The 25491-nt window shown below is 46.9% G+C and overlaps 11 protein-coding genes across 11 annotated transcripts; 3 read left to right on the forward strand and 8 right to left on the reverse strand.

The window, feature by feature from the left end:
- Positions 1-2589: 2589 nt before the first annotated feature.
- Positions 2590-3374, reverse strand: HD556DRAFT_1311079 (uncharacterized protein; the record flags this gene model as incomplete). Its single annotated transcript, XM_041300492.1, has 4 exons — positions 2590-2844; positions 2899-2915; positions 3176-3275; positions 3333-3374. The coding sequence occupies 4 exons, from the start codon at positions 3372-3374 to the stop codon at positions 2590-2592; spliced, it is 414 nt and encodes a 137-aa protein (XP_041156915.1).
- A 2992-nt stretch (positions 3375-6366) lies between these two features.
- On the forward strand, positions 6367-6837 carry HD556DRAFT_1446685 (uncharacterized protein; the record flags this gene model as incomplete). The annotated part of the gene is made up of 2 exons (XM_041307137.1): positions 6367-6573; positions 6622-6837. 2 exons carry the CDS (start codon positions 6367-6369, stop codon positions 6835-6837), a joined length of 423 nt encoding a protein of 140 aa, XP_041156916.1.
- Positions 6838-6921: 84 nt separating this feature from the next.
- Positions 6922-8121, reverse strand: HD556DRAFT_1243217 (uncharacterized protein; the record flags this gene model as incomplete). Its single annotated transcript, XM_041298352.1, has 4 exons — positions 6922-7310; positions 7362-7423; positions 7503-7959; positions 8007-8121. Coding segments are annotated over 4 exons (1023 nt in total), but the record flags the coding sequence as incomplete, so codon positions are not given.
- Positions 8122-8500: 379 nt separating this feature from the next.
- On the reverse strand, positions 8501-9595 carry HD556DRAFT_1446687 (uncharacterized protein; the record flags this gene model as incomplete). Its single annotated transcript, XM_041307138.1, has 5 exons — positions 8501-8517; positions 8568-8957; positions 9021-9092; positions 9143-9422; positions 9476-9595. The coding sequence occupies 5 exons, from the start codon at positions 9593-9595 to the stop codon at positions 8501-8503; spliced, it is 879 nt and encodes a 292-aa protein (XP_041156918.1).
- Positions 9596-10363: 768 nt separating this feature from the next.
- Positions 10364-13570, reverse strand: HD556DRAFT_1446688 (uncharacterized protein; the record flags this gene model as incomplete). The annotated part of the gene is made up of 11 exons (XM_041307139.1): positions 10364-10914; positions 10995-11332; positions 11387-11606; positions 11663-12036; positions 12086-12203; positions 12252-12423; positions 12477-12632; positions 12682-12887; positions 12933-13114; positions 13169-13412; positions 13465-13570. 11 exons carry the CDS (start codon positions 13568-13570, stop codon positions 10364-10366), a joined length of 2667 nt encoding a protein of 888 aa, XP_041156919.1.
- Positions 13571-14570: 1000 nt separating this feature from the next.
- On the forward strand, positions 14571-14981 carry HD556DRAFT_1446689 (uncharacterized protein; the record flags this gene model as incomplete). The annotated part of the gene is made up of 2 exons (XM_041307140.1): positions 14571-14876; positions 14934-14981. 2 exons carry the CDS (start codon positions 14571-14573, stop codon positions 14979-14981), a joined length of 354 nt encoding a protein of 117 aa, XP_041156920.1.
- A 1119-nt stretch (positions 14982-16100) lies between these two features.
- HD556DRAFT_1243200 (uncharacterized protein) lies at positions 16101-16803 on the reverse strand (the record flags this gene model as incomplete). Its single annotated transcript, XM_041298349.1, has 2 exons — positions 16101-16432; positions 16482-16803. 2 exons carry the CDS (start codon positions 16801-16803, stop codon positions 16101-16103), a joined length of 654 nt encoding a protein of 217 aa, XP_041156921.1.
- A 3122-nt stretch (positions 16804-19925) lies between these two features.
- HD556DRAFT_1208589 (uncharacterized protein) lies at positions 19926-20560 on the reverse strand (the record flags this gene model as incomplete). The annotated part of the gene is made up of 2 exons (XM_041296523.1): positions 19926-20141; positions 20231-20560. Coding segments are annotated over 2 exons (546 nt in total), but the record flags the coding sequence as incomplete, so codon positions are not given.
- A 382-nt stretch (positions 20561-20942) lies between these two features.
- HD556DRAFT_1446692 (uncharacterized protein) lies at positions 20943-22334 on the reverse strand (the record flags this gene model as incomplete). Its single annotated transcript, XM_041307141.1, has 9 exons — positions 20943-20975; positions 21025-21324; positions 21374-21442; positions 21492-21650; positions 21701-21754; positions 21810-21863; positions 21914-21955; positions 22000-22020; positions 22071-22334. 9 exons carry the CDS (start codon positions 22332-22334, stop codon positions 20943-20945), a joined length of 996 nt encoding a protein of 331 aa, XP_041156923.1.
- Positions 22335-22666: 332 nt separating this feature from the next.
- Positions 22667-23493, forward strand: HD556DRAFT_1446693 (uncharacterized protein; the record flags this gene model as incomplete). The annotated part of the gene is made up of 3 exons (XM_041307142.1): positions 22667-23155; positions 23204-23296; positions 23347-23493. 3 exons carry the CDS (start codon positions 22667-22669, stop codon positions 23491-23493), a joined length of 729 nt encoding a protein of 242 aa, XP_041156924.1.
- A 571-nt stretch (positions 23494-24064) lies between these two features.
- HD556DRAFT_1243189 (uncharacterized protein) lies at positions 24065-24427 on the reverse strand (the record flags this gene model as incomplete). The annotated part of the gene is made up of 1 exon (XM_041298348.1): positions 24065-24427. A coding segment is annotated over one exon (363 nt), but the record flags the coding sequence as incomplete, so codon positions are not given.
- Between the last annotated feature and the right edge of the window lie 1064 nt (positions 24428-25491).

A 25491-nucleotide genomic window follows, 5' to 3' on the forward strand; every position in this document is an offset into this window, starting at 1 on the left:
GAAACTATACAACGTAGCTCGGTAGCCCTTACGGTCACCTCCAACAATAAAAACTTCTTGCCCGATGTCCTTTTGAAAGAATCCAAGCTGGTGTTGTGTATTTTGATGACGAATCCGATGGGAACGTTCACCTGTCAGAAGTCAGACATGCATAGATGGGCCGAGGAGAACGAGTACTAACTAGTGAGTGGTCAATCTCAGAAAGTATAGTCAAATGAGTGCTTAGAAAGTTGACACTTCACACGACCCCTTTCATTGGGTGCTCTGGCCCACAGGCGACTCTCACAACATCTCTGGGTTTGACATCATAACCCCTGTCTTTCATATACCGCAGTGTTTGGAGGTTGGGGATCCGCTGTAGAGACTCATGCCTCTCATGGTGTGATATGGCAGTATTCACTAGGGAGTACACAGCACGAACTTGCAGCATCACTCTGTATGCTGTCCGCAGCTATTCCTACATGAGGCGCAGCTTTCCCGCGCAACGCGCAACATGCGCGCGCACTTCCCGCGCTTCACGACGTATACACACGCGCACTTTCCCGCACTTGAGCGCCCTATAGCGCCAGCCATCCGGAAGCATCCATCCACTGTCCACCAAGTTCTCTAGTGTGTATGTTTCCATTTCTCTTATCTGTGTATCGTTCCACCTTTATTTTTATCATGGACCCTTACTTACATACATATATCTTTGCATACCTTACTCGGTAGCGATTCGGCTCCGCATGACAGTGCTTAGGCGCCATATAAGCGCCAGCATTACATACTATTAGGGAGTTTCGAACTTTGCACTCTACCTCCCACTTACCCACTTACTACCTAGCAGAGTATAGTTGCAATCTATTCCTTGGCACCTCGCACTCACATCTCTTGTCTTGCATCATATCACCACTTAAGCAAACTCACTCTTACTCTCACTTGTTTCCGCTCACGCGCACGCGCGCTTCCTGTGCTTCGCATCAGCCGACCAGTAGCGCCTTCGGCGCGCACTACTAGATCCTTGCTGCACTCGCTTCCCCTTTAGGGTCGAACACACTTGTCGTCTCAAGTATAGCAGACTAGGCAACGCGAGACCTTACAACCTTTACAGATACAGTCAGGAGCATAGTTTGTTCCTCTCTGTATTGTTGTTTCTACAACTGGAGCCCACCGCGAGGGTTTCTTGTGTTTCTAGGCTCTCTAAGCTCACCAATCATCCCCCAAATTCGCCTATTATCCAACCACAGTCATTCATTACCAGCTTCTCCCACAATTCCCACTTTTCAGCATCTTGTCCTCCTCCCCAGCGCATTGATAAGCGTTTTTCTCACGCGGTTTTCGAGCGGATCTCTCGCAAACGTAGGGTCGTATTTCCCACGTCCGTCCGGTCATTTTGAGCCCTGGTTCATCGAATTTGGAGCAGTAGTTGTGGAGTTATCGAGTTTTTGGTGTTTTTGAGAAGTTGAGAAGAGATAAGGGTTTTCTGGGTGCTCTAAGGCCTGTCTCATCTAGCTCTTTTGGTCATTTACCATCCCTCAGTGGCTCTGTCCATTGCCCCAAGCCGCTTTTTGATAGGACCAGCCCTTGTCGCCCTGCACCATACCCCTTCCTCCTCCTCCCTCTTGCACCTCCGCACATTTTCGCACTTTCACCAGCCCATTTCGCATCGGAACCCCATAGACCCTATACCCGTTTTGAAGCCCTTGTTCATGGCTTTCATTCGCGCATATCCGCGCCTTCGCGCGCTCAGCTGTTCGCTCGCTATCCACATTTTCGCGTTCCCCCCATTTGTTTCACCCCAATTTTTGCGTTTTCTTTATATCTCGTCGCCCCGTGATCGCGCGCCCATCGCCTTAGGCGCGTTCTGACCGCATTCACCGCCGCTTTCCATCCATCCGCTTCACTTCCCGATATGCCCACCCGCGCCCTCGCTACTCGCCGTTCTCGCTATTTTCGCATGTTTTCACCATTTCCTTCATATCTCCCTCAGTTCTTCACCAAACCTAGTCGACCCTATACTCATTTCGAAGCCCTCGTTCGCCTCTTTCTATCCGTCTACTTCCCGTCGTCATCCGCGCAACCACCACTTCGCATTTTATCGTTTTTATCATTTTACCAGTCCCCCAGTACTGATGCGGTTCGCCTGGCACAAGAGATGTCAGGGAAAACAGGTGCTGGGGTCATCGTTTTATTGGATTGCCCTGACCCTCACTCACTGGCGCAGTTTACCTGGCATACGCGTCAAGGAAACAAAAGGTGTTTGAGGACCCCCAGGTTAGTAGTTTTCTTAGTTTAGCTTAGCTTTGGTTTGCATAGGTAGATGACTGGGGACAGTCATGATTCAAAGTTCCCATGAGATGTAGGGATTCATTTCTGGCTGGGCTTGTAGAGACTGTTTTTACCTTACCTTATGTTGGTACTTTTGTAGCTTACATAAGCAAGTTATCTTTTCACCAGTTACCAGTAGGAGTCAGAGTACTCAGCAAGTTTTCATGATATTTCCTCTCCTCTGAGCCTTGAGCCTGGTCCAGAAACCCTTTAGGGTCGAATAGCAGCTAGGTTCTGCAAGACCCAACATTGTTCAGACTCACTCTCTGAATTGTTGTACCTTCACCGCCGAACAGCCGCAATGGGAACTGGGATACTTAATGATCCATCTTGAAACCATAGATTGTTTGATGCCTTGGGCAACCAGCGTATGATACCAGATTTCCCTGTGTGCTGTCCCACAAGTACTTCTATGTGATCCCCTATTTGGATGGATTCAATATCGGGGGGAGGCTCAAAAAGTTGCTGTGTTGGCAGCCGTCCTTGCATCGTGTGACTCAGAGGGCGGTGGTCTAGGTAGTACTTCGAAACTTCCACCTATACCCATGTGTTAGATGATTTTGCAATGTTCAACTGAAAAGAGACACTCACCTCTTCCTTTGAGATGGCTTGACAAAGACGAAATACATCATCTACCATTTGAATGATGTGCTCTTCCACACCTAAATATGGGCCTGCTACCACTCAAACTGTGTCGCCGACCTGGAACATATGTTCTATGTCCTCTATTTGGACATCAATCTCCTTTTGGTGGCCACTTAAGATCAATTCTAGCATGACAGAACCAGTAGGAAGGTCAGTCGAGATGACCTGTCCGATTTTTGGGCCAAGGTCTCCTTTAACAACCCTGGCCCAATCGCCCACGCACAAGAACTGCATGAAAAACACAACCATGGTTGCCTTGAGGAAGGATTGGTTCCACCTCGATTGCAGGTGGAGTTGTATGTCGTCAGCATGGGGGCAGATGACTATTGGAGTTAAGCAAGTGAGTGAGTGTTCGATTATGAGCTTTCATCTATACTTACTGCATCCTGTTCTCGGTGAACTTTGTACTCCTTGAAATACATAGCAAGCCCCCTTGTTAGAGGTGCTGTGACTGGTGCTGTATTTGTTTTGTTTGATGTGCCGATGTCTTGTGAGGGTTGAATGTAGGGATTGAATCGTTTGCAATGGACAGCAGTGATTTTGCTGCAAGGTGATGCTGATGTGAACGGCATGATCATGAGTAAGTTGTGTGATCCAGCTTTCGTGTATTATAACTTTTAAATAAGGCCTTGACAGTCATTTGGAAACGTTTCAATTGTATTTCCTACTCGCTTCCATACTGTATCAACAAGATAAAGATCAAGATCATAGTCAGAATCTTTCTGGTTATTCCCTCTCCAGGTGATGCTATGGGGTATCCCCTCTGCCGCTGATAAAATGTTTCTGTTTTATCCCTCCGCAATTATTGAAACCTACTATGGGCTGAACAATACACTCCCCCCTTCCAGGACCAAACAATAAGCCTTTGCAGACTTTGAGCAATTTAAAGCAGGCATAGATCATTACAGTCATTTTCAATCCTTCCAATATCTTGTGATGGGAAACTTGCCAAGTCATATCTCTGGCCGACAACCCGTTTTTCGTGATGTCTGCTCTGTATATCAATTCCTCTGTTTGTGGTGACTTACAAAAATTTCTTAGATGCAGTCTTGGGACTCCATGTCAATGATTGCCACCTCTGGCACAGTAAGGCTTTTCATAGGTATAATGCTCTTGCTAAGTGCTATTTTACAGGACACGAACACCAGTCAGCAGGATGCTGCCACCCAAAAAAGCAAGACACGATCCCTGAAGCACTGTAGAGACAACAATACTGAGAGGGGCTATACGAAGGTGGCTCCAAACTGATGTATTTGTGTTGTGGTCTTTGCACTGCCTAGTCTGCTATACTTGCCTGACAAGTGCGTTCGACCCAGGGGTCTGCGGTCTGGGAATAGTCTTGGGGGTAAGTGAGTGATGTGTGATCAATAGTCCAAGCGCGGTAAACAATGTCCGAAGGTATATTTACGATGTCCGATGCAAAAGCGTCGGGTCCGATGTTTTCGGGGTTTCGGGTTATCGGGTTCGGGTTCGGGGTGTCGGAAACTAATAGTAACGCTATAGCGAGCGTCGGAAGAGCGAGCGGTGTGCGCAATAATAACAATGACTGATACGGATAATGAAAGAGCGATGATATTCACAATATCAACTAAGAACTACGAAATATCGGGTTTGACCACTAAGCGTCGGGGAACTGCTCCCCTCTACTTGGATAATGAATAATGCTCGAGGTCAGTCCAATATATATGTAAGTACGTAGAAATGCGGAACCCGTAGGCGAAAGTAGCGGCGGAGTATTTCGGATCCGAAGTACATGTAAATAAACATGAGGCGCTGCGGACTATGGGAAAACATGTAATAGCGCTGGCTATGACGTGAGTAATGTGCGAAATAATGAACTACACACCTAGTGGGGCTAGCAAGACAGGACAGGACACGGATAGGACAAGTGCGCGGGAAATCATCGGGTCCGATGCGGCCTAAACGTCGGGTTGGCGGGTTAGCGTCGGATAACATCGGGAAGTGATTAGCATGTGATGGGTATTTGACGTGTACTGTAAAATAGCTCGATACGAGCCCAGCGCCAGCTCGTGTCCTACAGCGCAACATCAATTTTGATGATTCGTTATCCCCTTGAAAACGACGCATCTTAGAGTCATATTCCACAGGCAACATACACCAGGTTGCTACTATCAAGTTTCAACCTGAAACTATAAATCGTTGCAACACCGACTTTACAAGCCTCACAGCGAAGCATTTGCACAGAGAAGCGGTATGTGAAAACCTACCCATATATTGTGCTCTACTGATCTCTCGGCTGTAGTCTGACATCTTCTTGAAACGTAAAGCGGACACCCATCTCAATCCCTTTTCAATCAAGCGCATAAAACTTTATGAGCCTTGTAACACCACAGCATTCATTTGGTCCCTGCTGGCGGAAATCCTCATTCTTATTGTTGCTCTTCTAGGAGCGCAAGATATGTGTCATGTCGCACAAGTTTGTTCTCTGTTGAGAGAAATTGCTGGCCTGCTCTTTTTCGCCAACCGGAACTTTCCAACTTTCCCAGGGGACCTGTTTCACATCCATGTAGATTCGCCCAACTTTGACATATTGTCTACTTGGATATGGATGGATCACTTCTGCCCACCACATATGATGTTGTGTTGGTTGATTCTGAAGTGCGAGCCCAACAGTTATCTGCATTCTCGCACTTCCTTCAATCCGTCCCTTACAAATTGGTGCCATACATCACGCTTTTCTGGAATTTTGCACCTGAGTGACACCGTTTATGTTACTACTTAGTAACGTGAGAACGTACGCTCTCGCGTTACTAGTTAGAGGGAATAATCTATACTACAGTACTGCACCACTTACTTCAGTAATCAGCAGTGACTTCGCAGGTACGTTTTTTTCCTCTCGGCTTTATCCGACGGTGGCTTAGCTGACTGCAGCATAATCAACTTTCGGCAATGTGCGGGCTGGGTGCAGACCACTCCCGCCGCTGGCGCCAACGTTCCCACAGCCTCTGCTCATCGTCTACAACGACAAGCACGCTATATCACTCAACCTTACCCAAATTTGAGCGCATTTTTTGCGCATCCTTTGTCTTATGGTCCTACTCTACTCTTGTGATGTTTTTTCAAGTGCATCTGTCTCATTTTAGCTACATATTCAGTGAGTATTTGTGTACCTTCTGTGTTTCTGACTAAGCATACTAACTGTTGTTCCTCACCGCTATGGGGCAGATCAATGTCACACACAGCAGGCTGCCCTCGCTGTGGAGGCTTCGCTGGAAGCTGGGTCGACTTTCAATATGATGGACCAGTTTTACGATGGTGAGTCGTTGATGCAGCGTTCAGACGGCAGCGATGGTGACACGGACGGTGTAGCAGCATGGACTTCCCATTCTTCAGCCCTTACACGTCTAGCAACATGGACTTCCCATTCTTCAGCCCTTACACGCGTCTAGCAGCATGGACTTCCCATTCTTCAGCCCTTACACACGTCTAGCAGCATGGACTTCCCATTCTTCAGCCCTTACACATCTAGCAACATGGACTTCCCATTCTTCAGCCCTTACACAACACGGGCGGTGTAGCAGCATGAACTTCCCATTCTTCAGCCCTTACACGTCTAGCAGCATGGACTTCCCATTCTTCAGCCCTTACATGACACGGGCGGTGTAGCAGCATGGACTTCCCATTCTTCAGCCCTTACACGTCTAGCAGCATGGACTTCCCATTCTTCAGCCCTTACACGACACGGGCGGTGTAGCAGCATGGACTTCCCATTTTTCAGCCCTTACACGTCTAGCAGCATGGACTTCCCATTCTTCAGCCCTTACACGTCTAGCAACATGGACTTCCCATTCTTCAGCCCTTACACGTCTAGCAGCATGGACTTCCCATTCTTCAGCCCTTACACCTATTTCGAGGGAACGGTAATAGTGTTGCACGATGGACTTCCCTTTCTTCAGCCCTTATACTTCCATAGCAATTACATGTGCTCTGTACTAATAATGCTAATGATTACTCATTGTCCCCATCATCCCCTTCATTCTCGTCACTCTCACTGCTACTCTCAACAATGGCAGCACTCTTTTCTACTGTCTTTTTGGTGCGCGTCTTCCGTGGTTTGTAGACGGTCTCCCCAGCTGCTTGCCGAGCATGATTGCTGGTAATCCTGTCTGCAAGCTCTTCCTCAGTTAGCTTCGTCCATTTACAGGTCTCTTTGATGAGTCTGTTGATCAATAATTGCACTGACTTGCGTCCGCCAATACTAGAGGGATTCCGGACTGGCAGAAGTTCGAAGGGCCAACCTTTGAGCTCCACGCCATAGTGTTCAACAATGGTGTGCTCGTAGTTAGTATAGTTCATTTTCGCGTGGTTGGCGAGTTTGTTTTCGCACAAGATAAAGTCTGCATCAACATCAGCAACAATGAAAACTCCATGATAGAGATGGTGCTCACCAAGTTCGTCTTGTATGAGCGTCCGACATTCACTGACCAGCTGGTTGAGGGATTTTTTCTCCCTTGATATAGTCGGTATGTCTTCAGCTGCGGGAATAGAACGTCATCAAAAACACATTAGTTAGAGTAAAATATAGAAACTTACCAAGGCCAGAGACAGCAAATGCTTCCAGTTTTAATGCCAGGCACCGAGGCTCAAGATCCAGAACGGCTCGCACAAACTTCTCGGCCTTCTCTGAAAAAAAAAGTTTGGGACCACTAAGGTCCTCAATTCCACCGCGGACAGCCACATAAAAGCCTTCAACACCGAGGCGGGAGCAAATAGCTGTCCACTGGATTATATGCCTGTCAGAAAACGAGCGACGAAGAAAATAAGAAAGTACCTCTTGGTCCATAGCAGCAAAAGTAGCCTGCATGTCGCGCTGGACCGCTCTTGGGTTGTCGCGGACCATGCGCTGCTTGTCGGCACGCATCTTGATAATCTCGACTTCGTAATTATTCTTTTGAGCGCGTGAGAGTCTTGCATAGTCGTTGCGAAGAGTTTCTTTATGAGACTCAATAAACTCTGTGAGTTTCCAATGGTTACCCTTTGATAGGCCTGGAAAGGAGTTGAAATTGAGCACAAAGTGATATAGATACACACACCTTTGTTTATGTCATCCAGTCGTTGGCGAACAAATGCATTCCACGCGTTTGGACGCCGAGAACGCCAAACCGTCTGACCCCCAAGGTAAAGTTGACGTCGCGTCCAACGCTCGGAGCTAGTAGCATCTGTTGAGCCTCGGAGTACTGTCGTTATGTATCATGATAGAAGGTCTCACTGTCCATGTTTCTTGGCAAGGACTTGAACCTGGTCCATGTAGGTTGTGCGAGCACCGTTCACATCATCAGTGAGTGCAATGAACTTCGCACGACGCGCAGCCTTCTGACACGTTGTGAGCTGGGGACGGACTTTCTTGACTTTGCTTGTATTTCCGCGTGCCATGATGAACTGAATAGGCGAGGTAAGTAACAAAATTTCTGACTTACATAGAGGGCTATTTATCGGACAGCAGCGCAGCAACGGCACTCGCTCGAAAATATGGACCCGAAAGAAGATATGAGATTCTGACATGCAATAACATTACAAAAAATTGTACTTAGTAGATCAAAGACACTAAAATTTGATTCAGTCATTTCGCTCCTTTGCCGAAACTCAAAACTCACCTAGATTATGGATAGCGTACAAAAGAGCAGATTTTCGAGGCTCAAGCACCAAGTTATCATCAAGAACATATGGCCACTGCGTGTCCTCGAAGCCTTCCCTTTGAAGAACACAAGAGTGAATCTCACGGACAACACCACGTGGAAGATCATGCAGGGCAAGGATGACCTTTACGTCCTCAAAGGTAGGAGTGTTTGGGGTACCAACACAGCCGTTCAAACATTCAGTGCCGAGATTTCGGACAACTGGGTAACCAGGAGCCGAACCTTGAGGCAACTGACGACTTTCGGCCATTGCGCCAGGGCCCAATGCATCAAGCGACGTCGAGCAAGATGGGCTACCAGTGGTGTCTCTAGCGTAGACACCAGGATGGGTCTCCGCAGGCGTGAGCTCTTTAGTGCCCGAGTGTGACCTTGAGTGATTTTGTCAAAACAAAATGGAAGGAATGAACACACCGTTGTTAAGTTTAAAAGCAATCCGCTCGACATCGGAGATGTTGTTGGACGTCGTGTCAGTCGTGGTAGCATCTAGATGAGAATCAGTTGGCAGTAAGGCAAATGAAAACAAAAAAACTCACTCCATCGTAGTCTAGTAGGCAGATCAACCGTTTTCCAACAGTTGTTTGGAAACCAGGAGTCACGAATCTGAGGGAGCGAATGGCTGAGAAGAGTAGTAGTGATTTTACTCATGGCATCGGCAAGCTCGTAGGTTGGCGGATGAGACACAGTAGCTTTGAGTATGATGTCTGGAGATTTAATGGCGAACATCCTGCGTCCTTGAGGCCCTCGTTTGTACCTACGTTTTACTGGCCGGTTGAAATCAAATGTTGCATGGAATTGAATACATATGAAGTCGTGCTGAATCAACAGTGAGTGCACACAGCTTCTAGAGACAGAAAGAAAAAGCGCACCAGTACATCATCATCAGCGCCAACTGCAAGGTCTAAATAGTGAAGGCGGTGGAATGGCTGAGGCAGACGACCATCCGGGCCGCTTGATTCTGTCGTGAATGTGGAGTTTGAAGTAGGCATAGTCAAAGTTGCGCGATTGCAGAAAGTAACAGACTTGGAGGATATGAAAAGCAAGAGTGAAAATAAGATTGAAAAGGCGTCCAGAAAGTTGGCCTTTTGAAGGCTGGGAGGTTTGAGACTCTCCTAATTAATGACTGTGACACGTTGCGGACAGTCTGCAAGTGCAGGATGAAGCGAGATATGAGGCAGGTATTTGGCAGATGCACATGCGGCACACTGCATGCAGTTGCAATGTGGCGTACAAACGTCACATCAATCTAAGATTGATCCAATCATTCAATAACTACTAATAATACACCCATCAATTTAAGATCTTCGTGATTGTATGCATTCTGGCACAGGTACTTCTTCGTCTTCACAGCGTAGCAGCAGCATGGACTTCCCTTTCTTCAGCCTTATTGCGAGGGGACAGCATAGCAAGGCTCAGAACACGATGTAAGGACTGAAGAAAGGGAAGTCCATGCTGCTACGTTGTTACTGTTCCCTCTGAACAGTGTAAGGACTGAGGGAAGTCCATGGCTTGCCATGGACTTCCCTTTTTTCAGTCCTTACACTGTTCAGAGGGAACGGTAACAACGTAGCAGCATGGACTTCCCTTTCTTCAGTCCTTACATCGTGTTCTGAGCCTTGCTATGCTGTCCCCTCGCAATAATTTAAGACTTGTTCTGAAGGAATGGTAAATGCGTTAACAATCAATCCTCAAATTCGTGCGTAATGCAAAATCACAGAAGAGAACTACAATGACATCTGCTGAATACATAAGTCAAATCATGCCGCCTCGTCTCCTTCTAATTCATCTTCAATCATCTCTACTGAGACTTCATCTACAGAGTCCAATGAGTCATCTGTTGCGGTCACATCAGAAGGAACACAGCCAGTAAATCCTTCAAGTGAATATATGCGATTGATACGAACACGGTGCACATCATTGACCCTCCGCTGCTGATGATACAGCCTCCAAATTTCTGATGCAAGCGGAGGGTTAGTTAGCTCAAGCTCAGTGGCCACGTGTTTGATGTCAGAATCCTCAGCATCGATCCAAGCGTGCAAGCGGCGGATTTCAACATTGAGTCGAGTAATCTCCTCACGAGCTCGGAGAATCTTGAAGTACTTGACACCCATCTGACGATGTGTGGTGTTGCTCCAAGGCTTGGTCAGGATATCGTGTCGTGAATGTTTGAGGATATCAAACTCGCCAAGGGCCACATAAGACAGAATCTCACTATATTGTAGTGTTGGCCTTCGTGGATTTTGCACGACAGCGAGCTTGTTGTACTTGTCTAGTGCAGTACGAATTGCACCCGATCGTTTGACGATGGCTCAAGATATTTGTCTTCGAAGTTTATAGCCTGCGAAAGATTTCATCAGTAGAATGCATTAATCAACATTAAGTTAGTACCGGTTGACGAGAGATTAGCTTTAGACAACTCAAACAAGCGCTGGACGACAAGACCCTCAAGATCTTCGACCACACGAATGAATTTCCGTCGTCGGCTATATTCAAGTGTCTCCTGATAATCTGAATATCCAGGTGTCCACCGTTCAGCAATGTCGAGGCGGGTCTCGAGATCCTCAACAACATTGATTTGAATTTGAAGACGGCGTTCCACTGCACGCCGAGCCGCTTGTGCCTGCTTAGTTGATTGAGAAGCTGCAACACTCAACCCAGAGTCAGGTGTGAATGATGATGGCAAGTACGTCAGAAATTTATCAGTTCCAAACGAGTCGAACTGTTGTCTGAATTGATTGTGAACTTTAAAATATATGCAAACGAAGTAAAATGAATCTTACTGGTACGTGTTGAGCTTCTCAAGCGCTTCAACGTAATCGACTGCAAGAGCGTCGCGTGCAGGCTCCGATGCAACGGACTCCAGATATGCGAGTTCTTCGGTTACCCAAGTCTCGAAATCCATGGCTTGGTCAGGAAAGGATAAGCGGTAGGCGTCGAGTTCTTTGGTAAAATCATCAATCAGGGTAACCGCTTGTTTGTAGTTATTGAAAATAAAGCGGCCTAAATTTCAATTAGATCAATCAGAATTACTACATAGTCAGACAATAAACGCTCACTGAGTTCCAAATATTTATCCATGTCCCATTGGTCGAAATGCAGGTCTAGGAACTGACCATAGTGAAAATGCGATGCATGACGAATGAGACACGCTGCAGCGTTCGAGCTTGCAAAAATATGTTCACAAGTTTCGAGATCTTCAAGTCTGAAGCCACGTAGGTACATGGGGTGATACTGCAGCTGGCATTTGCGGTTGTGAGCGTGTCCGTGGAATGCATTCACTGACAGCGAAAGTTTACGATCGAAGGCTTTGTCTCGTATAGAGCTGGCGGCGACTGTCTTAGATAAGCTGCAACCGATATCACTACCAATGGCTTGATTGTCACCGAAGACGTCGAGAAGCTTATTGATAGTAGCGAGAGGATATTTCGCACTTTTGAAAATCATTAGCAACATAATATTGAATTGTATTGAAAACTTACAGCTCGCCACTGCGACGCATCTCAGTGACCGTTTGAATGATTCCGTGTCGACACGCAGAGAGAAAGATACCAGTCTGTTCAAAAACATGGACAGTGTTCTCCTCTGTTGAGTTAGCGGCTTTCCAATTGTCAGTGCAAAATGTTAATTGATCGGCTCCGCGTTCACCAGGACGTAGTCGTATGTCATCCTTGAACACGTCAACTTGATCAGGGGGAATCATGTATCTGCTGGGAAAGATGCGGAGGTCGGCACTGCCGGCATTTGCCATGCATTTCGCAGAATTGTTCCCATCCATTGCTTTGAGACTGGCAGGATACAGCGGACATTCATTAGGTTGCTGTTGAAATAGATCAGACAATGATGTTTTTAAAATAAAAATAACACACTGACCTCAAACGTGCACGGCGGACAACCATGTCGAAGGCGCCAGTCAGGATCTATGCGGCCGAGTGCCATGTCCACTTGAGACCGAACACTACGAAGTATTGTGAGATAGATATCGAATGCGATCGAAAATTGATCACGGAATGTTTGCGCGTAATTGACCTAATGATTGATTAGAATGCTGTAAGTCCATGCACAAAGAATGACTTACATTATGTATTGCGCACAAGACCTTTGTGAATGCCTGGATGCTGAATGAAGATTGCCGTCGTCGAAGCTGATGATAGAGCTCAAGACATTGCAGGCTAATTGCAACAGTCGGTGCAGTAGGAGAGCAGCCGAGTAGACCCACGTGCAATAGAGACACATTCGCGACTTCTTCGTGCTGTTGTGTGATATCGTGAAAGTAGTCTAGTTCTAGAAAATGTAAGTAACGAAATCTTTTGTTTAAAAAAAATGTACCAAAGACATGCACCGCTGTGACCTGGAACTTGTGAGCCGAAGTTAGAGCGACATTGAGCGAACTGTTATGCTTCCAAGTGAGATACGCATTTGTCAGTGCAGGCAGCTGCAAGCACCATGAAGCGTGCATATTGGTGTAGCGTGCTTCTCGTGTCCGTTGGTCACTACGGTGTTTCAACGAGCTGCAGTAACCTTGATTAGCCAGAAAGACTGAGTAGAAGAAATACAATATGTACCTGTTTTGTAACTGCAGCCTAGCATAGGCAGAGAGTAGCCAGGATTCGACTGAGTAACGGCCCTCATTACTGTTGCTGTCCGTGTCCGTGTCTGTATCCGTGTCTGTGTCCGTGTCGCCATCACTGCTGTCTGAACGCTGCATCAACGATTCACCATCGTAAAACTGGTCCATTGTATCGAAAGTCGACCCAGCTTCCAGCGAAGCCTCCACAGCGAGGGCAGCCTGCTGTGTGCGACGTTGATCTGCTCATACGTCGCTGTAAGAATGAAAGACAAGACTGATTTGTACACTCACCTTGAGCTTGAAGTTGGAGCTCTCTCTCAGCTCGCAGGCGGTCTGCTCGTATATGGGTCAGGCTTGCAGATGTGGTCCGTGGGCCTGTATGACGAAGTACGGTCATTGTGACCCTCTGCGACGTTGTGCGGAACGGACGCTGTCTCCCCATGGTGGTGAGGAACAACAGTTAGTATGCTTAGTCAGAACACAGAAGGTACACAAATACTCACTGAATATGTAGCTAAAATGAGACAGATGCACTTGAAAAAACATCACAAGAGTAGAGTAGGACCATAAGACAAAGGATGCGCAAAAAATGCGCTCAAATTTGGGTAAGGTTGAGTGATATAGCGTGCTTGTCGTTGTAGACAATGAGCAGAGGCTGTGGGAACGTTGGCGCCAGCGGCGGGAGTGGTCGGCACCCAGCCCGCACATTGCCGAAAGTTGATTATGCTGCAGTCAGCTAAGCCACCGTCGGATAAAGCCGAGAGGAAAAAAACGTACCTGCGAAGTCACTGCTGATTACTGAAGTAAGTGGTGCAGTACTGTAGTATAGATTATTCCCTCTAACTAGTAACGCGAGAGTGTACGTTCTCACGTTACTAAGTAGTAACATAAACGGTGTCACTCAGGTGGAATTTTGACATCCTTGTTTCGCCGATACTCCCTCAGATCATCACATTTCTCGAGAACATCCATGCTTCCGTCTGCGAAGAACTTACGTGCATGGGATTTTGTCTTTTTGTTCGCTCATCAGCCATTGCTCAACTAACCTGAATTCAGAGACACACAGGTGCAAATCACCTCAAAGCCTTTGAGGTGTCCTCGGGGGTGTTATTTTCCCCAAAGCTCTTTCCTTTCACGATCCAGACTATCTGTTCTTCTCATTTGGAGAAGCTTTGACTTAGCCACATCAAACTCAGTCTGCACACTGGGACAAGCTCCTGTGGTACTTGGCCATTCCAACGCTCGTCAAACTCCGAGTTGATGCTGATTGCGCGCCATCCTCACTCATTCGTTTTCTGGCCCGCCACCCTGCTATCAATAACCTCAGTGTCATTCCTTGACCTGGTGGTTTCTGGAGGACCAATCAAATCACCACTCATCTGACATTATCTATAACTATGCTAGATGGACCTTCGACCCATATTCTCCCAGTCCTCCTAAGTCTCCGTAAACCGCCCGCCCTTGCATGTCTTGCACTTTCATTGCAAGCTCATAATGCATCGCCTAACTACATTACCACCATTTTACAATGTGTTGGTCATTGCGACAGCATTGGATATCTCCTTCTTTCCCTGCCTCTACAGAATCATTCCCTTTCAGCAATGATTTGGCCAGGCACTTCTTCAGCAGTCCGTGTCAGACACTTGGCGATTGACTCCTTAGATGCTACAGGAGCATCCTCTCTTTCCGCAGGAGATGCATTGGTATGTGTTTGTTGCTTGTTCAAGCAGACACTATTTCGATATTGATCGTAGCCACAGGCGTTATCTGCGGTGTGGATTGAAGCTTTTCCTGAAGTCAAGCGTTGACCTGCACCAAACTGGTTCGGTGCATGGATGACTAATACTCTCCTAAGAGCCCTATACCCTATGAAATCATTTTCCCTGTGACCTGAAGTCAGACCAAGGCTAAGGGAATATTTTTCGCTCTTGGTCACTTTTGCAAGTTTGCATGCAAGCAGACTGAATATTTTAGTACATTTAATTCTGCAATGAGTTTTGCTTAGTCAGCCATGGTGATGACCCAGACAAAATCCCGCGCATGTCAGGTGACTGTGAAAAATATTTCCCACATATGTTGTCCTGGAAAAACATTAGTAAAACCCTAAATACTAGGCTCGCGTCATTTTCACCCTCCAAACAAAGCAAAGAAAAGACACACATACAAAGGATTCACATCATGTGACATTTCTTACTTTCTTTCTGGACTTGTCATCAGGAGTTGGATAGGTCACATGACTAGCAACAAGCCAGGATGACTTACACATCGGGGTTATCGATATTTAGGAGAGGTTTATATGTTGTGTAAAATGTGAAGAAAATATTTAAAATTTAAATTGACATAAAGATGGGTACATAACTTCAAATTTGGGCAGCATTTTGTGCAAAATCGAAAATATGAAGCATCCGCGACCGTTTTCCCACCAATCACACGTTAATGAAAATATGAAATATAAACAGATTTTCAGCGTCTGCGTGAATATGAAGCTTAATTATCACGTAAAACGTTGGACAAAACTTGAAGTTTAGTTTGTCACCACATGTTTGTCAATGTATCAAGTTTTGTCTAACAATTAGGCGCCCCTGAAAATTTGAAGTTTACGCCGGTGACAAAATGTAATGACTAAACTTCAAGTTTGGTCCACAGACAAAATGAATCGCCCGATTATCGCCCGCCCATTGCCCGCCCATTGCCCACCAATTGCCCACTCATAGCCCGCTGGGATTACGATTAAGGTGGGGGCGCATACACCTTGAAGAGTCAGTGGCGGCTGAAATAAAGATTGTCACAACAATGTTCATGAAGATAATTTACGAGTCAGAGCGCATTGAGTGAAACACAATCATTCCAAATCAGCAGATATATACAAATCATTTTGACATGTATCCTATGAATGCGCTAATTCTCTGTAAATGCTAAGCAGGAACTCAGAAATGTGCAAGTGAAAGTGACAACAGAAAAATGTTCTTACCGTTTGCTTTGGTAGCAAGAAAACTGCAGCATGTCGCGTGAACATTCTTTCTCATTTTGTTCGTGCCTGTATTGAACTTGATAGAGGTTTTCCACTGTGAGTTGGTCATTGGACCATTAACGTCATTGGTAGATAAATGTCGGTTTCGGGAAACACCGTCTCGAATATTGTCGAGGCGTTTCTGGAACCAGTGTTCACATCGAGTGGACCAGAACCCCACGTTCAATCCAGACGTAGCCCAAGCCTGAGGTCTAGGCCACCAAGAGATCTTTCCTACATTTCCAGCATCTAATTATCTAAATGTAAGCGCTGCTGCCTGTGGGGGCAAGAAACTTACTGTCGTATATGTAATACGTCCCGCAAATAAAATCCACCTCTTCCTCCGACAACTCGTCGTCGAAGTTAGTCTGGCCATCAATGGACAACATGAGGCCGAATGGAACAGCTTCCCGCGAGATGCCATCAAGAACTGACGGGAGTGCATCAAAACCAATGCTATGTAAAGCTAACCGCCATACGAGCCCCTTGTGAAGAAGCGCAGCTCTTGCACGAGGCTGATTCATAAACTCATGACGATACTGCTCATACACGACATAATCAGCATATACAGCGCTGAAAGTAGGGGGCTTGTATCCAAGCGAGTATGTGCGGAGTTCCATAACTGGGCGTCGCGCGCAAGGCGGAACTGCTATCGGCTGCAATGTCTTGAAAGCTATTCCTTTTTGAAGAAGATTGCGCGCGATCTCCATGATGTCATACCCCCAGTCACGGCGAAGGCACATCAGAGCCGTGGCAGCGTCGGGGACAACAAGTTTCCAGGGGACAAGACTTGGTGATAGACACGGCTGGATGACATAGAGCTGCTGCTGCTCGGACACGTGGATATAAGAAACTCGAATATTTGCATTCAAGGCCAACAGGGAGGTATCAGGTCCTAAGTCCCAGAGATCAGACGGTATCTGAGACAACTGAGAGCTGGGTAAGGTGACAAGATAACCGACGAAACATGTGATAATGCGCTTCTGTGCATCTGCAACAGATTCAACATCGTCGCCTGAGTCGCCGATGAGTTTGCATAGGTTAATCCACGTAGTCCTCTGAATCCACTGTTCAAACGTGGTTGATCTGTCACGAGCTGTGTGGGTTGATGCTGTGAGCTGAAATCCGAGATGGAAACAAAGGATTGAGGCAAAACATTCAATACCACTAGTGTAATTCAACAAGGGTGCAACCTCATGATGACCAAAGTAGTTCTTGATATCCTGCATGAAACTGGATAGTGGGGGTGGAGGGGGCGGGGGCGGAGGAGGACCAGAAGGAGCGGGAACAGGCAAGAAATGATCCTCTTCCCAGTCGCCTTCGGGAGTGCTGGTAGGATCCAGCGCATCACATAAGTCCCACTCATTACAAAATGAGTCATAAATCCTAGTAGATCGACTATAGTTTCCCCAAGTCGTTGATATCTGGGTCTTTGTGAGGCGGATGTGCAGAAGAAAGCCGTCGAATTCGTCTTGGGGTTGCCATTCAAACACCGTGGCCGTATTGGATTTTCCGGGAATACTATGGCTCATTGCTGAACGCTCGCAGCTCTGACGTGACTGCCGGCGAGTTGGAGTCTCCTTGGCTTCCTTCACCTTATTTTCCTCGTGGCGCCGCGCAAAGAACACATGGTATTCCTCTCCTGGCTTCTGCCCGCTGAGTCGTTCTGGGACCGGAAACAGAGGATCTACGCGTTGCTGAGGACCTGCTGATACGAGCTGGTGTTCTCCACCGTCCAGATTCCACCCGAGGCCACTCTGACTCCAAGCCTGATCCCATTCAACGACGCTCTCACTTCCATTATCCGGTTGACCCCACGTCCCATGTGTCTGACCCCAGGCGCTGTCAGCATGCATCTGGCCCGACTGCTGCGCCTCGATCGCATCGGCAATGGCTTTTGGGGACAGGATGTAATGATGCAACTTGATGTCGACAGCAGTGTTGCCGTCATAGCAGACCCAGATTGGGATCGAGAATGCTTCAAACATAGGTAATTGTGCCTCCCAAGGACAGTAGATGGAAGATATAAAAACCCCGGTGCGTGGTACATTAGTCGACAAATCCCCTACAAATGAGCGAGATAGCTCGAGAACCCATTCAGCTGGGATGGGATACGTAGGGTCATCGGTTAAGAGAGATATCCAGGCACGATCGGAACCTCGATATCGGCGGCTCATGATGTGCCATGTACATATAGCGACGATTGCTAGAAGTATGTCAGCCACCGTGCAATGTAATGAAAATGGAATGGACGTACATAGAAATGAGTTACGTGACCTCAATGCAACTTTTTTCGCAAGCCTAGCGTCTACATGGGATCTTTGGTACCCATAACTAGTGGGAGCACGTGCAAATAGAGTGCCCCATGGAACAAGAAGTCCTGCACCCAAACGTTCCTGGCACCAGAGCAATTTCTGCTCTAAATTGCGCCATTTCTCCCTGATGTCGCGATGGAGTATATACTTGCCTTGTCTATCGACCTCTATTCGCAGCGAAAACGCGGAGTGGTTCAGGCATGCAAAAATCGGTCCATCGAAGTCAGGATTTAGAGGGACAAGAGGAAGCCACGGGCGAGCTGCATACACCCAGCGTGTGGTGAGTGGTGTATCACTATCATCGGGCGAACTGTCATGGGGGTCATGCAGGTCCCAGGCAGGCTGGTGAGGTATCGCTTCTGGAAGCGAATGTGTGGTGAGAGAGGTGTAGACCTTGTCATCACAACAAAAGACTTTGAGACTGGTAGTAGTCATCGGAAAGGGTGGTTGGTTGATCCGTAGAATAGCAGAGTAGACTGAAGCACTACCACAACAGTACAAACTGTTGTGCTAGGTTAGTCCAGAATTGCACTGACGCGTAGAATGAGAAACAACTTCTACCACAACAGTACAAACGGTTGTGTTAGGTTGAAAGGAGTAAGCAGCAGGCCGGATACATAAGACTTATGACTTTGGCGGGCAATGACATACACAATAGTCACAAATAGCTTATGTAATACTTTCGTTCCAGCATCCATATTCGAACCTTCATCATGATGGTTCCACACATTCTCGAGCTCGACGGTATGTACCGTCAAGCTCATCGTTCTCAATCACCATGATCTTCTTCGAGCACGATGGTATGTACCGTTGTGCTCTTGACCACTGGGATTTCCACCACCACCTCCTCACAACCTTCAAGCCAACATCGGATGCCACACCTCGTCTATGACATCTCCCAATGGAGCACATCACATCTTTCTTTGGTTTCCCGCTCGGCGATCCTTTAGATCATGCGGGTGTGGCGATAATGCATAACTTTGGTATGCAGTCCAGTCCGCAAAAGCCAGTGTCTAACGTCTTCAATCCAGCCGTTCACGTCTCAACCATGTACGGAGCAGCAGCTCATCATCATGTATATCGATCGACTCGCCTTCCATTTTTTAGATCGTGTGGATCAAGCTATCCCGTTAACCCCTCCACCGTACATACAGTGGAGGGGGCAGCGATTTTTCAGGCCTTTTACGCACGTCGGTCAACCTCTGATATATTGCCCTACCTACCTATACCACATATTACGCTACTATCACTTTTATCCATCTAAACGTCTCATTCGACATTTCCAACCTCTGAACTTCCCGCTCAGTAAGATCAGAAATCCATTCGCCATTGTATAGGCCCTTGGGTAATCCTGTCATCGGGCTCCGTGAAGTCTTCGGATTACCGGGCGCACGTATCCTTTTCATCGGCTTTGAACCCTGGGGCGAGAAAATATCGTCATCCAACACTCTCTGATGGTCAATAATGTTCAGTTCTCTCTCTACCTCATGACACCATGGCATATTCTTGACCCGGAGTACCATTTCCACATCATTCTCGACGTCGCTCTCTTCAGAACTCATCCCATCGTCTCCCAGCGTCTTGACTAGCCTCTGAAGCCACTGCCAAGTTGGGAGATCCTCGGCGGTTTCATCCTTTTTCAACTCAATGACGTGATGAAGAACTTTTGTTCTTCACATATATTTCTGGCATTGTCATTAGCATCTGAACGACTTCGAGATTGTGGACATACATTTCGTCGACGGGTTGCTTGACGAACCAATTTGAGAGTTTTGTCTCTCTGTGCGACCAACCTCTTCTCCACCTCTTCTCCAGTTTCCAATGTTCCCTTCGCTGTGACCTTTGCCTGCCCTTCTCTCCATATTGTCCGCAGCCGCTTGTAGCGATGCTCGAGTATTTCTCTGTAGTAGCCATCCAACCTTCGGACTACCCATCCCTCTTTCTCATCCCTCTCCTTCAAATCTTCAAGGAGCAAATCGAGAGTCCTCGCATTCCAAGGGGTTTTAGATCCATTTGCGAGATCAAAGGCGAGTTTCTGGTAGTCAGGGCCTGGACCATCTTCGTGCTCGTATGAGTTCACAATGTCACAAGCGGCTGTCTCGTGGGCTAAAAAATCTGCATCTTGAGATATGTTCAATTTTTCTTGGAGGAGACGCTGGACTTCATCCTGCTCCACGCTCAGTAGAATTCTTCGTGTCAAAGTTCTAGCTCACCAGAAGGAAGTCTCTTTCATGGCTCAACTCTGCAGCCCTTTCTATCCTAACTTCATCGTCCTGCATTTTTTTACTTTTCCTTCGAGGTCTCTGCTTCATGACTGCCAGAAGATCCTTGTTGATGAAGATGCATTTGAGTGCCGCCTCTACGCCTCTGGAAACCGCGTTCTCCATCGCAGACATAGGGAAAGCATCGCCTGATTGCAGCGGTTCTGGCTCGACCGTGGGTGATCATTCTTGACGCGTTTCTATAGGGTCATCGTCCTGCTATGGCATGAGTGCAAAACCAGTTTTGACCATGTCTAGTACTTACATCTGCCACAGATACCAGACGCGTCCTGCGCGTTGTTCCACGTGCCCTCTTGATCCTTTTGATTGCATCAAGGGATGGAGTGTTGGAGTGTGGTTTCTGAGGCGTTTTGGCCTGCTGCTGAGCGCTCATGGGGGTGGTGTCTGCGTCCATATCCATAGCTGTATCCCGTTGCCTACCGCGTCTCGCAAACCGTTGCTCCATGTTAGCGAGCTCAGCCTTTTTTGCTGCCTTCAGGGTTTCTACTTCTAGTTGCAACCTTCGTTCTACCTCGGCCCCAATCACTTTCTCGCGTTCTTCCAGCTGCTTGATACCATTAGGAATTGTTTAGGTGTTTTGTGTTCACCCTTACCTCTTTTTGTTTTCTTTCAGTTAATTCTACTGCCTCCTGGTACTGCTGCTGACGTTGTTGGCGAATTACCTATCAGCATTGTGAGCACACGTCTGACTGAACAGCACAACATAATCACTTCGAGTTCATTTTTATCATGGTTCAGTTGGTTTTCCCGCTCTCTCAAAGCCGCTTCCAATTGCTGAGCCTTCTTGCCGATGTCGTGCGCATGACACTTGTGTTCTTCTTCTGCAAGACGGCTTTGTTCCTGAATGCGTTCCTCAGCTTGCTGGCGCGCCTGCGATGACCAGTAAATAAGCGGTAATGCATCCAGAGTCTCGTGCGTACCACTTCTGCAAGACGGTGTTGTTCCTGAATGTATTTCTCAGCTTGCTGGCGCACCTGCCGATGATCAGCAAATCAGCAGGGATACATCTACCGAGTCTCTCATGCATACCACTTCTGCATGGTGTTCTTGTTCCTGGAGGCGTTCCTCAACTTGCTGGTGTGCCTACCGACGACCATCAGTGGTGATACATTCACCGAGTCTTTCGTGCGTACCATCCGTCCTTCCTCCATGATTTTGTTAATTCGTTCTTCTTGCTGATATACAGTCATACGAAGTTCTTGTGAATAGTCAACTTCACGAAAGCGACGTTTTCAGACGCCTGGATAGGACCATGAGTCGATGAAGCTGATTCACACTATTCAAACGTACCAGTTCATTTCTGACCCTCTTTTCCAGTCGAACTGCACTGGTCGAAGGTCGTGCTTCACTGGTTGAAGGTCGTGCTTCACTGGTCGAAGGTCGTGCTTCACTGGCTGAAGGTTGACTGAGAGCATCCAAAAAGTTACCAGTACCGCTCTCACAACCGTTGTCGTTGTCGTTGTCGTTGTCGTCAAACAATTCTGCGTCATGAGATGTTTGTACGTCTTCTGGCCCAATGCGTGGGCACTGTGTGTTAGTGTCATCGACACTCATAGGGTAATCCATTCGTTCGGTTGCACAATATCATAGTTCTGAGTCTTCTTAAATCACAGGTACATTATTGTCCCGTCAGAACTTTTGTGTCGCTCCTGCATCCATTTCTACTCAGGTTGTTGGTTCCATGGTAACTTTATAGTCATTGTTGAACAGACCGTCCATTTGTATTATGTACATATTCAGATTTGACGCTTACGTCCTTATTTCAGATACGACTACCCCCTTATTGTTTTTTGTTTTTGTTTTTGCCCAATATGGCAGTATGTTGAGTGCTTCCTCTCATAAATAATTCCTTGAAGTTCAGTGTTGCTATTCGGCTGTATCCCATCATGCGCAACACTCCCAAAGCCGTCCCTCCTTTCTATGACCTGGAGCCTGGTGCTCCACCACCCTTCCCTCCAATGCTCACGGACCAACTCGAGCTTTTTTGCAAAGATAATCATCGCCCGATTACACTGGTCGCCGACGAAATTCTAGTCCCTAAAGTTAGTATCGTCGCCCCCACTACAAGGTCGTCGTCCACACCCACCCCTGAGTCCAAAATTACCAAGCGATCACCCAAGCATTCTGAGCACACTTCCCCTCCATACCCGAAGAAGGTTGCTTTCACGTGTTCCCGTTCTCGAACACCTATGCCCTCAGATTCGGACGGCTCTTTGGATTTTTCATCAGACAGCGGCTCCTCAACTTCAAGCATAATTTTATCGGAAGACTCGAAAATCCCCAAACCTACTGGTGAACCTGGACGCCCAGGGCGTGGAGGGTATACACTTTATGAGGCATTAGATTGGAATCCAAAGGCATATGCGAAGTTCAAGGTTCGCAAAGTGTGCCCTCAGCTTGCAAAGTAACTCACAAACAACTAGAAACATATGCATCGCCTTATTGATGACCACCTTGACACGGCGAAGTGTGCTTCTGCCCAAAGTCCTATACTTTTAAAAGCTGTGCGCGACAAGGTAAACAGTATTCAAATCTCGACGTTGTTGATGATCTCATCGTATCTTAGGCTCTAGACGAATTCCCAGACCTTGAAAATTATAGCAACTTATGGCCAGCCAGCGATATGATCATGACACGCCTGAAATATATGTCCTGTCGCGCTCGACGGAAGGACGGAGAGATGGCTTTAGGCAAGGGCAAGGGCAGGAAGTGATAATCTAGGTGGGTTCGCAGTTTTGCTCCTACTAAGGCTATGACTGATACCTCCTCAGCAGCCTTTCAACTGTGTGCTTCGGCTCTCAAGACTTGCAGCTATTAGATCTAACTGCTGTAGAACGTAGATACAAACATGTATTTGATATGAATGCTGCACCATGACAATTCTAAGACATTTCAAACTCAAATAGGTCTCGTACGTGCGCAACCCTTTTGGTTGTCTAGCTTCAGTACACAGAGGCGCTTAGATTTAAACCCCCATCCTGGTCTAGCAGTGGGTGAAGCTTATTCATTATGTGTTGCGCTCTCACAAGCACGATGATAAATTTAGAACTTGATTGGGAGGTTTCGCTCCTCTGCTACTATATAACAATACAAACAATACATTTGCAGTCTAGCCGAAAATATTACGCTCCACACCTTGCCACTAATCGACAGTTATCACGAGTGCTCAAAGGTTTCACAAGAGTGAGATCACGTGGGAGCCTGGCTCTTGGACGACAGCTTATGCTCTGTGCGAAGCTGACAATGGTTAATGTAGGCTCGATAAACCTGTTGACTTCAACAACTCACTGGTGGATTATGAAGTCAGCAAGTGCATTGTCTCTCCCTCGCATGTTAACAACAGAGGGGTTTTTGACTCCGATCCTTGTAACTACTACGTCACCTCGGAACTGATGATCACCACTGCTGAGGAGTGAGTTGGCTCTAAGATGGAGATGTCGTTTGAAGAATATGCAGAATCGATAGGTGTGTCTCCCTTCGTGCACAGTGACAAAGCAGTTGTGAACATAAGGTTGCACAGTAGCCTCCTCGAAGAGGCTTTCAGGAATTGGAAAGCACTGAGCACTGCGAGAGTGACCAGAGCATTGTGTCAACATCATGACCTGACGAGGTCTGTTCCACGATGTAGAGTACAACCTGCACTGCAGGTGAAGCTCAGGGGTCTGATTTGAAGGTAAACAAGGGTGCGAGAAAAGTTGGGATAACTTACGGAAGATGTTGGAAGGATATATGTGCGAGTGTTCACCATGCTGATAGATTGATAACAATGTAGGAAGTGGCAATAAGAGTGGGCAATGAAAGTGGGCAATGAATATTATGGTAGTAGTATGGTTTTTAAATTTAGAGCTTGGCGCCTAAGTTACCAAGGCAATAACCTACTTTATAACTCTTCGTAATAGGTGTCTAGTTCGGGGATGTAGTTGCCGGGAACAGTGGGGAGCCGAACCAGTAATCAAGCACGACAATAGTATCTGAAATGTACTTTTTGTTAACACTGCAGTGAGGGTAATTGTGCGAACCTCATAAGGGTCTTAATGCTGCAGCACGGGTAATTGTACGAACCCCATAAGGTCTTAAAGCTGCAGTGTGGGTTAGCAAGGGTAATTGTACGAACTTCCGTAAGGATTTTAATACTGTAGCAGATTGGTAAAGGTAATTGTACGTGCTCCTTTTAATGCTGCACCGTCGCGAAGGGCAATTGTACAGTACTCTGAAATAATTGGAAGTTGTTATCTGAAAAACAAAAGTCTAGAAGCAGAAAGTCTGACAACAAATGAGAGGCACAGATAAATATGCTATGAGCGGGCGACTACAGTAGATCATCTTATCCGCAACAATGCCTTTCTTTGCTACATTTTTCAAGCAGTCGACACAATCACAGCGTTACAAGCCGCTAGCTCGTTTAACCACCTACAGTGGTTCCGTTCATGCGCTTGCAATTTCTAATGACGGTCGTATTCTTGCAGGTGGTGGTAAGTAGACAGGGACTCAGCCACAGGCAGTGCTAAAAACAAGTAGGCACCACAGGGATAAAGCTCTGGAATATCAATTCTCGCAAGGAACTCCTATGTTCGTCTCATCATGAATCCCGCGGAACAGTCAGTTGTGCAGTCTGGACCACAACGAGGCAAACCGCAGTAGAGACCCTCTGTTACGGAACAGGCCTGGGTTATATAACATTTTTGCGACGTGGTCTCATAGATGTGAGCCC

The sequence above is a fragment of the Suillus plorans genome (genome assembly GCF_016647745.1).
Source record: "Suillus plorans strain S12 chromosome Unknown HD556scaffold_55, whole genome shotgun sequence".
Classification (NCBI taxonomy): Eukaryota; Fungi; Basidiomycota; class Agaricomycetes; order Boletales; family Suillaceae; genus Suillus; species Suillus plorans.